The sequence below is a fragment of the Terrapene carolina genome, unplaced genomic scaffold, assembly GCF_002925995.2.
Source record: "Terrapene carolina triunguis isolate 2854851 unplaced genomic scaffold, T_m_triunguis-2.0 Scaffold174, whole genome shotgun sequence".
NCBI classification, from domain to species: Eukaryota; Metazoa; Chordata; order Testudines; family Emydidae; genus Terrapene; species Terrapene triunguis.
The window spans coordinates 2,861,237-2,874,602 of NW_020664525.1; the positions used below are offsets into that span (position 1 = coordinate 2,861,237).

Genomic DNA, 13,366 nt, shown 5'->3' on the forward strand with positions numbered 1-13,366 from the left:
ATCTAAAAATCAAAAAAGAGTCCTACAAAAAGTGGAAACTAGGTCAAATTACAAAGGATGAATATAAACAAACACAAGTAGGTAGGGATGAAATTAGAAAGGCCAAGGCCCAAAACGAGATTAAACTAGCTAGAGACATAAAGGGTAACAAGAAAACAAATACGTTAGAAGCAAGAGGAAGACCAAGGACAGGGTAGGCCCATTACTCAATGGGGGGGCGGGGGAGAGAAAACAATAACAGAAAATGTGGAAATAGCAGAAGTGCTAAATGACTTTTATTTCACTTTGCGCCAAAAAGGTTAGCAGTGACTGGAGGTCTAACATAGTGAATGCCAGTGAAAATAAGGTAGGATCAGAGGCTAAAATAGGGAGAGATCAAGCTAAAAATTATTTAAACAAGTTAGATGTCTTCAAGTCACCAAGGCCTGATGAAATACATCGTAGAATACTCAAGGATCTGACTGAGGAGATCTCTGAGCCATTAGTGATTATCTTCAAAAAGTCATGGATAGGGCTCTCAAGCGATTAAAAAAAATTAATCATGATTAATTGCACTGTTAAACAACAATAGAATATCATTTATTTAAATATTTTTGGATGTTTTCTACATTTTCAAATATATTGATTTCAATTACAACACAGAATACAAAGTGTACAGTGCTCACTTTCTATTTATTTTTTAATACAAATTTTTGCACTGTAAAAAACAAAAGAAATGGTATATTTCAATTCACCTAATACAAGTACTGTAGTGCAATCTCTTTATCATGAAAGTTGAACTTACAAATGTTGAATTATGTACAAAAAATACCTGCATTCAAAAATAAAACACTGTCAAACTTTAGAGCCTACAAGTCCACTCAGTCCTACTTCAGCCAATCACTCAGACAAACAAGTTTGGTTACATTTGCAGGAGATAATGCTGCCCACTTCTTGTTTACAACGTCACCTGAAAGTGAGAACAGGCATTCGCATGGACTGTTGTAACTGGCATCACAAGATAGTTACGTGCCAGATGCGCTAAAGATTCATATGTCCCTTCATGCTTCAACCACCATTCCAGAGGACATGCTTCCATGCTGATGACGGGTTCTGCTTGATAACAATCCAAAGCAGAGCGGACCAATGCATGTTCATTTTCATCATCTGAGTCAGATGCCACAAGATTGATTTTTGGTGGTTGTTCGGGTTCTGTAGTTTCTGCATCGGAGTGTTGCTCTTTTAAGACTTCTGAAAGCACGCTCCACAACTCGTCCCTCTCAGATTTTGGAAGGCACTTCAGATTCTTAAACCTTGGGTCAAGTGCTGTAGCTATTTTTAGAAATCTCACATTGGTACCTTCGCGTTTTGTCAAATCTGCAGTGACAGTGTTTGTAAATCAAACATGCTGGGTCATCATCCGAGACTGCTATAACATGAAATATATGGCAGAACGCGGGTAAAACAGAGCAGGGGACATACAATTCTCCCCCAAGGAGTTCAGTCACAAATTTAATTAACGCATTATTTTTATAATGAACATCATCAGTATGGAAGCATGTCCTCTGGAATGGTGGCTGAAGCATGAAGGGGCATATGAATGTTTAGCATATCTGGCACGTAAATACCTTGCAACGCCAGCTACCAAAGTGCCATGCGAATGCCTGTTCTCACTTTCAGGTGACATTGTAAATAAGAAGCAGGCAACATTATCTCCCGTAAATATAAACAAACTTGTTTGTCTTAGTGATTGGCTGAACAAGAAGTAGGACTGAGTGGACTTGTAAGCCCTAAAGTTTTACATTGTTTTGTTTTTGAGTGCAGTTATGTAACCAAAAAAACCCTACATTTGTAAGTTACACTTTCATGATAGAGATTGCACTATAGTACTTGTATGAGGTGAATTGAAAAATAATATTTTATCATTTTTACAGTGCAAATATTTGTAATAAAAAATAATATAAAATGAGCACTGTACAGTTTGTATTCTGTGTTATAATAGAAATCAATATATTTGAAAATGTAGAAAAACATTCAAAAATATTTAATACATTTCAGTTGGTATTCTATTGTTTAACAGTGCGATTAAACGCGATTGATTTTTTTTAATCACAGATAATTTTTTGAGTTAATCGCGTGAGTTAACTGCGATTAATTGATAGCCCTAATCATGGAAGATGTGAGAGATTCCCAGAGGACTGGAAAAGGGCAAATATAGTGCTAATCTATAGAAAGGGGAATAAGGACAACCTGGGGAATTACAAACCAGTCAGCTTAACTTCAGTACCTGAAAAGATCATGGAGTAAGGACAGGATACCTCTGAGGATAGGACAAGAAGCAATGGGCTTAAATTGCAGCAAGGGTGATTTAGGTTGGACATTAGGAAAAACTTCCTAACTGTCTGGGTAGCTAAGCACTGGAATAAATGGCCTAGGGAGCTTGTGGAATCATCATTGGAGATTTTTAAGAGCAGGTTAGACAAAAATCTGACAGGGATGGTCTAGACTCTAGATAATACTTAGTCCTGCCATGAGTGAGGGGACTGGACTAGATGACCTCTTGAGGTCCCTTCCAGTCCTACGATTCCTTTTGTGATCTGTAAAGTGCCAATAGTACTTCCCTGGAAGATAAATTCCCTGATGTTTGAGAAATGCAAATACTAAAGTGGTTAGTGTCATCGACATTATTTGAACTCAGAAGCTTTAGCACAGATGTCTACCACTTGAGCTAGAGAAGCAACTACATGAGCTGGCAAAAGCAGAAGGTTGTTTTCCTTTGTGGACTAGCCACTATAGAGACAAGAGAAGACATGCTGTGTACTGAAACAGTGGGGGGCTGCCCCGTTTACAGACATCAGAGCCAAGGACATAGACTGGCAGATTCTTTCCGAGAGGCAGTATGGCTGAAACTGGAGGTCTCCCCTCTTAGGGCAAGTCTACACTACAGCCGTGATTGACTATCTGAGATATCCACCAGCGGTCAATTTAGCGGGTCTAGTAAAGACCAGCCAAATCAACTGCAGATCGCTCTCCAGTCAACTCCTGTACTCACCCCCAATGAGAAGAGTAAGGTAAGTCGACGGGAGAAAATCTCCCGTCGACCCCCCCACGGTGTAAACCTCGCGGTAACTCAACCTTAGGTACATTGAGTCCAGCTACATTATTCACGCAGCTGGAGTTGCGTAGCATAGTGTAGACATAGCCTTAGAGAGAGGGGTTCTCTTCCCACAAGGGATGTTGTGAATCTTTTCATTTACTGCTGTAAAATTGGGGAAGTGGATACTTGCCTCCCACATACAGAGAGCTCGATATCAAGGCTTATGAAGTGCAAAGAATGATTAGCAATGGCCAGTAATAGAGGTGAGTCTACAACTCTTATCTCCTGGCTTCCAGCCAAGTGAATTTCCTTTAGGGCACAGGATATTTTGTTGGGGGGAAACCTATCATGGCAAAACTACCTATTTTTCACTTTCCTGCATTTTTAGAAATAGTTGAACTGTTTGTTTTTGATCAACCGAAGGCCGAGACCAAGCACGGAAAACTTCAGCTGAAATGGATAAAGTTTGGCAGGTTTTCTAAATCCTTTTATGGCCTTCCTTCCTGTAGAATCTGAGCATCTCACAATCATGAATGGATTTTATCCTCCCTCCCAGCACTGGTGTGAGGGGGGAGTATTATCCCTGGCTCGGGTTCATAGGCCAGTTGGAAGAGCTGCATTGTAAGCAGGGACTTTTTAAAACAACAAACTGAAACTTCCCCTATTGAAATCCTGTTTATTTGTAGGGGGAGAAGAGGACATGAGGAGAGAGCCTGGTTTCTGCAGCTGCCTACAGTGCTGTGGCAAGCTGAGAAGAATAACTAGGCAGGAATCCTCATTACACAGCGGAGCATTACAGGACTCTCTTGTGCACTCAGCACTGCAGTCAGGGGCTGCTACTTGGCAGGCCAGTACAAGCTTAGCTGCCTGCTGCTACAGCTGCTTTTGGATTGGCTTAAGTTTGACTATTTCAAACACTCTGGGCTTTGCGACTGTTAGTTATTAGATCAGGTCCAGAGAGAGACTGTACTATTGAATCAGTCACACTTTAGTCCTTGAGTCACACCGCAGCAGCAAGCAGAGTGACCGTTAACAAACAGCAGGTAGGCTCCCACTTCAGCTTGGGGACGGAGAGCAAATGCAGCTGCTGCCTGGGCTGGAACCTCATTACGTTGTTAGCTCTGCACTGTAGAGCCGCAGGGACAGCTATAATGCCATCATCCCAACAGCCGCAGCAAGCACAGAGAGAGACGCGGCAGGCAAGACATCCAGGCACTAGGCTCAGGGCTTGGAGTGTCTCTGCTGTTTGGGAGACCCGCTCCACCAATCCTTTGTGTGCAGAGCTGCCCTAAGAGGACAGCTGTGGGATCCCTTGGCGAGGCAAGAGCTGGTTTTATGCAACTTGCTCTGTGGCTGTCCCCGGGGGCTTAAGAAGCATGCTGGAGTGGAAGGGTGTGGAGCCAGAGTGCCAGAAGACCTAAAGCTTATTGGAAGGGGCCTTCCCCTGGTCTCAGTAGCAATATTGAAAGGGATCTTTTCTCAGAATTTAGGACTGACAATTTCAGTATCTACAGAATTTAGGCTATGCCCCCAGGGCGAGCGAGGGGACGAGGTGGTAGAGAAGAACAAGTGGGATCAGGCCCTCGGTGGGAAGAGGCAGGGCCTTGGGGGGGCGAGGGGCGGTGCAAGGACAAAGGCTTGGGGGGGGGAAGGGATGGCATGGGGGGGGCACGGTTTGGGTGCAGGTGCCCCACCCACTTTTAGGAAGCTTCCACCCCCCCTGGTCTCAAGCCATTCTTATAGCCCCTCCTCTGAGCAGCTATACAAAGGGAGGGAAGCTAGAGTTGTTAATCCCTTGTTTACTGGAGGCGTTGCCAATTACAGCCTTTGGTGACTAGCCACTGGTGTAGCTGCAAAGCGTTCATGTAGACAGGCAAAGCAGCCATTTCTATCGGTAGAGCTTACTGACGTTTCCAACAGGAGCAGGCCACGCTGATGAAAACAGCGGCTTTTGGCTTTGCCAGGCTACGCGAGGGGTTTACATGGGTGCAGCTACCCTGGTGCCGAGCCACCGACAGCTGTTATCTGGACAAATCCCAAAGGCCTTGTTACTGCAGTGCCCTGAGCCCTGCCATGACATCTTTGCCCCAAACACTGCAAGAGCATCTGAAGGGATTTTTTCTCCCTCGGGATTACCGGCTGGAGAGGCTATCTTGATCCTAGGAGGAGAGGTAGCAAAGTACTTTTGCCCTCTGGTGGAAAAATCAGGTCTTCCCACCACCATTAGTACTGAAAAGGAAGTAGAGCCCAAATATCCATGGTCCTTATATGACCCCATTACCTTGATAGCTGAGCACTTCACAATCTGTATTGGATTTAACCTCACAACACCCCTTGAAGGCAGATCTCCTATTATGTGAGATGCAGAGAGGTATAAGTATGTCTACACTGCAAACGATGGTGTAATTATAGCATGGGAATGCCTACTCCCACTAGCTTTCATCTAGCTAGCATGGGTGACAGTAATAGTGAACACATGGTGGCACAGACCCCAGCGCACTGGAGACCCTGGGTTATGTGCACGTTACTAGCCTGCACTGAGATCCATGCGACCACATCTTTGCTACTACACCCACCCATGATACAATTACACCTTAATGTGCACTGCAGATTGTACCCTAAGCAACTTGCATAGGAAGTTTCTGGGAGGGCAGCAATGAACCCTAGTTTCAGGGTCCTAGGCAAAGGCCCAAGCCAGCAGCCCACCCTTCCTCATGAGTTGGAAACGGAAAGAAATGTAACCCTGTAGCTGCTCTGCCGTGAACATGGAGACAAAACATCTGCTTTATTATGCAAAATAAACTCTGTTTAACATCTTAGCTGCAGCAATTTAAACAGCTGATTCCTTGTTCTGATTAACCAGAGTGAGATTTTACAAGATATGCTGTAAGAGTAGCGCAGCGGAAACATGATGGTGTTGCTGGGGTGTAACGGGCTACTTGCACATAGGATATTGAAAAGCAAGCTGCAAACTGTTAGCCCATTATACTCTTCAAAGTGTACTTTGAAACTGGCACGGGACACTTAGTCTTGGCTGGGTGTCATTGTTCACCATTATGACTATTCTAATACAAAAGGAATCTTGGTTCCATTTTGCTTGTTTTAAAATAGTGTCAAGTATCATAAGAAATGCAGATATTTCTGTATTTAATTTTCATTTAGGGTCCAGTCTATTTTATAGTGTAGCCAAAACTGAAGAATGTACATCTGACTCATTATTTGATATTTAGTTGGGCAGGTCCCGTAGGCAGTGTTTTGAATGAGATGGTTTACATTTTGCCCAGCCCCTTTCTATTCTGGACAGATGCAGTGAGTAACTTGAATTCTGGCTGCACTCACCCAATGGCTACTACTGCAAAGATGCTTTTGTAAAAATAAAGCACCTTGCAATTCTGCTCCCAATAGCAGCTTTTCTGGTACATACCTATGACTACCCCTAGCCTGAATATGGGCTTAAATCCTTATCTAGGGATATCAGCCACCAGGGCAAACTGCACCAGTGCAAATTACGCTGTCCATTTAAATCGTATCTACATCAGGGGTTTGCAATGATGCCGATATGACTTTTGTTTTTGCCGGTGGGTGCTCCTCTCTGCCCCCTACCCCTGTGTGAGCGGCGGGCGGAGCACAGCTGGGGCCTCGCGGGAGAGGGCGGGAGAGAGGCTGAGTGGGGGCAGGGCCTCGGGGCGGACTGCAGGTGGAGCAAAGGACGGGGCCATGGTCTGGGGCCCACAAAAGATTAATCTGGCCATGCCGGTGCAGAGCACCCACTACTTTTTCCCTGGAGGCGGTGCCTATGAGTATAGCTACACTGGTAGTTGAAATCCCTGTGCAAATAAGGCATTGTCCACGGTCCTTGGCCAAAATTCGTCAGATGATCAGTGCAGAGTTGAGGATAAGGGCCTACTGGACAAATATATGGTGGCAATCATGGCATTCAGCAAAGACTTCAGGAAGGTGGGTTTGAGAGTCTGAGTTGCTGGTGAATTTGATGAGAGCCAGTGGGGGAAGATGATGTGCATTAGCTGGAGATGCAGATTAACTGCTGGAGGGTGGAGGCTGCAGTTCCATTACCAAAAAACTGGGCCAAAGCAACACCTCTTCTCTCTATAGGGAGGTCACACGCCCTTACTTTGCTCCCAACCCAAAAAGCCTGTTTATTCTGGGTTTTGTGGGGCATCAGAGTAGATTTCACCCCAAGTGCCATTCTCAGAAAGTAGCATGTTTATTTCAATGTGCAGTCATGTCAATAAAATGAGGAATATGGGTACATCAGAGCTGCCTGCATTTCAGTCTCCCCTAGCAAAATGATCAATTAGGTTTCTTTTCAAAACAAACATAAGCAATTTAATTGACACAACATTGATCCAATGCTATGGTTGAGAATCAAACAGAAATGGAAAAGCTACGGTTGTCACAGTAATTGTAATTCAGCCACATGGCATACGTGCAGAAGTGTACGTCAGCACCTTACGGGAGACATTTGACACCTAGCAGAATTGGGTAATAAATTCTCAGCCTTATTATTTGGCGATGAGAGGGTTTATTTTGGATAACTCCACCAACTACTAAAATAGAATCTCTGTCCAGACAATAGAGACAGCCAGGCACAAAGTAAAAATAACCACTGTGATTTCATTTATATAAAAAGAAACAAAGATGAAAGAGCTTCTGAAGAAGGGTAACTGCTTGAAATTGCTTAAGAGGCCTGTCTCTCTTCTCTTTCCATGGCAGTTTGTGTCAGTGGGTTCCATTATCCAGCTCTCCTTCAGTGAATAGAAATCAATGTGCCCTTTCCACATATAGCCAGGAGACTGTCTTTTGGGAGATGCTGAAATATTAATTAAACTGGCACATCTCTGGACAGCAGAGGAACGCACAAATGATCCAGATCCCATAATCATTGTACATTCAAAGCTCCCAGATCAACCTCTGGAAGTTATACCTGTACAAGGAATGCAGGGTCTGGCTCAACACAGACAATCTGAATAACACTGTGGGTAGTGTGGCGTGGCACTTTCTGATTTTAGCACATGCCTGAGCTATAATTTTCAACTGCCCTTGTGTTTTAAACATTCTGCTTCCCCTTTCTTAGGGTTGTATTTGTTTCTATCGGAGAGTTTAGACCTTGAAAAAGAAAAACTGCTATTTTAGTTCACAAATAAAATGTTTATCCCAATCTTGTTAAAAAGCAATGTTCATTTGTATCAGAAAACCACTAAATAATCTGGCACAATTGGCAGGAGAGATCTGCAGGATTGGAATACTAAAGTCATAGCAACTGATGACTGAAGTTAATTGATATAGCTGTGTTTGAAACATATTCATTAGAAGGAGGGAGGTCATACCAGCCTTGTACTCCGGAAAACTAGTTTCAAATTATAGCATAAAGTGGGTCATAAAAGAAATTAAATTTGCCGCGTGTATCTGAATCCCGTGGGGATATATGTACACATTACAATACTGCTGCACAATTTAACACATTTGTGGTCCATGCTCATGGGAGGCTCAGAACTCAAAGAGAAGGTCAGACTTAAGGTATCCTGGTAGAGCTTTATTGGGAATTCCGGAGAACACTTGCTCCTTGTGAATGCTAATTAATCCTTCACCTTTATGAGAAGACAACTGGCAAAAATGAATTTTGTATCCAACACTTCAAGTGTAGTCCAGGGAATCTATTACAATTGATAATGGATGGTTTCACGTCATATGAAAATTCACTTGGTATCCAGGAAGAAAGGATTCCACGGGGTTTGGGAAGTGGGGTAAGGTAGAGGGAGAGAGGAGAAAGGGACTGAGAAGACAGGAACAGAGGCAGTGCAGGGATGCTGCCTACAGCACTGTGCCTTGAAAACCAACTGAATTTCTATCTAGGAGGGAGTTAACACAGGTTTGAGCTATATTAACCCTTTAGGAGCCCAATGGCAGCACCTGCTGCCAGGAGGGATGGAGGGGCAGTGGAGCAACAAACGTGGAGGAAGAGCAGTCCCTGCAGACCACTCCAGCATACACTAGTGTGGGTGTCCCTTTCCCCATGGATTCTATGGGGTTGGGAGGCTTCTCCAACCCCTTTTCCTTGAGGGGATGATTTCCAGGAATCTTCACGAGATTAACCCCCTGGCATTTTCCTGCCTCTCTTGCCACTCCTATGTGTTTCCTGAGCCGGAAGGGGTGATCTGACTCTCAGAGAGGTGATGAGCACCTGCAACTCCCACTGAAATCAATAGGTGTTTCAGACAGACTGTGTCCTATAGGATAGGGCCTGGCAATCTTAACATTCTCTCTATAGTGTTCAACTCAAACTTTCTCTCTTTTTCATCTGTATTTTATCCTAATAGAAGATCCTAATAGATGGAATATTGCTGGATTAGCAACAACAACAATAAGAATGTTCCTTGCTGGCTGGCTGTTAGATCGGACATTTCAAGGCAGGGTATATTCTTGTATAAGTAAATTAAATAAATAAAATATATTCTCATTTAAAAAATCATAGAAAAGTGTCTCCTGCAAGGAAATTTATCATTGTTAGGTGGAGAAAAGTTGTCTTCAGAGCCTGAAGGAACAATCTTTTTTCTACCACCACTCATGCGGTATTTGTTTTGGAGGCTGAATAGGAAGGGCGGAATGAAAAGAGCGGTGAGCTGGAAGTTGGTTGGAATATGGGGAGTGCTGGGAAGGCAGAAGGATTAAGTGACTTGACCAAAGCCAGAGAGGGAGTCAGTGTCAGAGCCTGGATCAGGCGGCCAGGCACCAATGATGTGTAGACGCAAATCCAGTTGAAGTTGTGCAAAATTTATTCAGATTTAACACACAAAATTATAGGCTGCGTTGGTAGCACGGTCTATTACTAAGATTGCCCAACACTTCCCATTATGAGACCATTTTCAGTTGCTTATAACTTTACTCAATTGGGCTGAAATTTTCTTTGCTGTCTACCTCAAACAGATGTTTTCTGGAAAATTACAGTCAAAATGGTGCAGCCATTTCCAAGAATGAGGCTAGAGGAAAATATGTTGTTTTGCCCATGATAAAAAATCCTGGTGACCTTTACTTTGAGGAGCTTCAGTGCCTCCATGCTTGGAACAGAGACTTAACATTTGGTAGAGAGGTGGTGGCCTTTGTGTCAGGGATATGCCTTTTGCTGTCCACAAGGCCAAGTTGTAAGACTGAAAAAGTGCAGCTTGCACGTGTTCAGTAGAGATTTTGCAACTAAATTCCCTGAAAATTCCATCGGCAGTGGCCTGGGGCTGGGCAGGACTTTCCCTGCAATTGCAGATCTGACCACACATCAGAACTGTCTCTCCTCTGCACCCAATGACTCCCCAGCTATTACCTAGACAGTATGGAAGAGGAAGCCACTTCATTTGAATGCAAAAAAGACTACAGCTTGGCCTGGGGGCAGGAGTAGTAGACTGGAACAAGGAACCTGGTGTGGAGACCAGGACTGGACACTGGCAGTGGAGGGGTTAGAAACTAGGAGTGGGAGTTGGGGGGCGAGTGACTCTGGGATGAGAGCTCTGGGGAAATGTGGGAGAGGAGAGGACTGGGAGCCAGTGGCAGGGGCGGGGGAAGACTAAGGTTGAATGAGGAACTGCTCTGTATGGGAAAGGAGAACTGGGAACCAGCAGGGTGGGGACAAGGTATGTGGGGAAGACAGAGATCTGGAAGGATGAATGAGGTGGGGGAGAGAACTGGGTGAGACTGGTTTGGTAGAGACTCAGACTAGGAACTGAGGCAGGGGCCCACTGACATTGCCCAAGAAGCCTGGTGAGGGAGAGTGGTTGTGGGAGCCAGTGGGGATGGGGAATGTGGGTGAGAGGTGGGAGGGGTATGACTGGAGCTCTGGAAACTGAAGAGACAGATTGGATGAGAAGCTGGTTGTAGGGAAACTGGGACTGGCTGAGCAAGGAGACTGAGATGGGGAGTCCAAAGAGGTGAGACTTGCTGGACAAGGAGATGGGGATTGGGCTGAGGAGTTTGAGGAGTGGAGACTGGGTCTGGGTAGGCAAGGATAATGGCACTGGGATGCAGAAATAGTTGGACGGGACAGGACAGAAGTGGTCAAACAGTTGAATGGAATGCGCAGAAGAATCTGTGCCCAGTAGACATACTCCCTTCCACAGCCTGGAACGGAACCCAAGATTTCTGAATCTCACCATTCCTCTGCTATCAACAAATATCTATGAAACCGCCTCGGACAGTCTCCCATCCCCCTCTGATGCTGGTCCACACAGAAGATGACAACCAACTATTGGTACCTGTTACTCTGTTAAGTGGCAGAGTTCTGTGTGGTGGATCTAAAAGCTCCAACCATGGTGATGACTCATAGGTGTCAATATGATACCACATGATGAAATTTTTGGGAGGGGTTCAGTTCTTTTTAAACCCAGGAAATTACACACAACAAATTATGTTAAAACAAAATTATTAAGGTTGCAAAGTCAAACGCTCAGGAGTTAGAAAATGCCCACATTAAGGTTGCACTGGCAACCTTAATTTGTCTCCCTTGCCTTATAATACAGTCTTTAATTATGTGATCACATACTATTTTTTCTACAAGATCCCTGCTTCATTCAATGAACAGGAAGAGCCTTCCTCAAAGCCCCTCCCTGCCCATCTCCCCAAAGAGCCTCCCTACCTCATTACCCCTCCCCACCCAAATCTCCAAAGCCTCTCTCTACCCCATCCCACCCTGCTAAGGTGACCAGATGTCCCCATTTTATAGGGACAGTCCCGATATTTGGGGTTTTTTCTTATATAGGCATGGCACCTATTACCCCCCACCCCCGTCCCAATTTTTCACACTTTTGATCTGGTCACCTTACACCCTGCCAATCACCCCAACCCCCTCCCCACTCTGCAACCCCTCCCAATCCCACCCCCCCACAGACCCACCCCATCTATCTCATCACAGCCCCCCCAAGCCCCTCCCCACTCCACAGCCCCTCCCAATCCCACCCATCTCTCCATAGATCTCCCAATTCATCTCATCACTGCCCCCCCAAGCCCCTCCCCACTCCACAGCCCCTCCCAATCCCACCCATCTCCCCATAGACCCTCCCCATCCATCTCATCACTGCCCCCCCAAGCCCCTCCCCACTCCACAGCCTAGGGTGACCAGACAGCAAACGTGAAAAATCGAGAAGGGGGTGGGGGGTAATAGGAGCCTCTTTAAGAAAAAGACCCAAAAATCGGGACTGTCCCTATAAAATCGGGACATCTGGTCACCCTACCACAGCCCCTCCCAATCCCACCCATCTCCCCATAGACCCTCGCCATCCATCTCATCACTGCCCCCCAAGCCCCTCCCCACTCCACAGCCCCTCCCAATCCCACCCATCTCCCCATAGACCCCTCCCCATCCATCTCATCACTGCCCCCAAGCCCCTCCCCATTCCACAGCCCCTCCCAATCCCACCCATCCCCCCACAGACCCCCCCCATCCATCTCATCACCACCCCCAAGCTCCTCCCCACTCCGCAAACCCTCCCTACAGCACCCCGCCCATTGCAGCAAAGCCCCGCCCCCTTCCCCGCCCCGCCCCGCCCAGGCCCCCTCAGCCCCTCCCATCTCCCCTCTTCTCTCCTCGCTCCGCCCCGCCCTCTCCCCACACCCGCTCTCTCGTGCTGGGCCGTTGAGCCCCGCCCCCGGTGACGTGCTGTGCGTAGCCGCCGGCGGGCGCGGGGCGGCAGCGGCAGCTCGTGCCGGAGCGGGGCGAGCGGTAGCGGTTCGTGGCGCGCGGCAATGGGGACGCAGGGGGCCGGGCGGAAGCGGCTCCCCAACCGGGAGCGGCTGACGGCGGAGGACGATGCGCTCAACCAGATCGCCCGGGAGGTGAGGAGCGGGCCGGGCTCGGGGCTGCCCGTCGGTCCGGCCGCCCTGACACGGAACGGAAAGGGGCGGGACTAGGGCTGGGGTCTCGGAGACACACTGCGGCTGGGGGGTCCCTGGGGGACACACTGGGGGGGACGGTGATTACGGGGAGGGTCCCGGGGGGGACACAGTGGGGTGGGGGGGGAAGGGAGGACAAGGGGGGCTGGAGGGGGATAAGGACGGGGGGAGGGAGGTGGCCATGGAGCCTGGGGGCTGGAGGTGAAATTGGGGGAGGGTCTCGGGGGACATAGTGGGGGGAGGAAGAGGGGCTGGGGGGGTAGGGACAGGGATGGGGGGAGGAAGGTAGGACAAGGGGTGTTGGGGGGTGGGGCAGGAGGACAAGGGGGGCTGGGGGATAGGGACAGGGATGGGGGGAGGGAGGTGGCCATGGAGCCTGGGGGCTGGAGGTGAAATGGG

At 47.0% G+C, this 13,366-nt stretch overlaps 1 protein-coding gene across 3 annotated transcripts in view; it reads left to right on the forward strand.

The window, feature by feature from the left end:
• Positions 1 to 12,756: 12,756 nt before the first annotated feature.
• LOC113405137 (leucine-rich repeat flightless-interacting protein 2-like) overlaps positions 12,757 to 13,366 on the forward strand; it is a 186,701-nt gene continuing 186,091 nt past the window's right edge. The window contains exon 1 of one of the 3 annotated variants that reach the window (XM_026653983.2): positions 12,757 to 12,910. In XM_026653983.2, the coding sequence (XP_026509768.1) occupies positions 12,821 to 12,910 (90 nt within the window). In that variant the 5' untranslated portion in view covers positions 12,757 to 12,820. The remainder of the gene's footprint in view (positions 12,911 to 13,366) is intronic. The other 2 variants (XM_026653981.2, XM_026653982.2) reach the window with 2 other exon arrangements.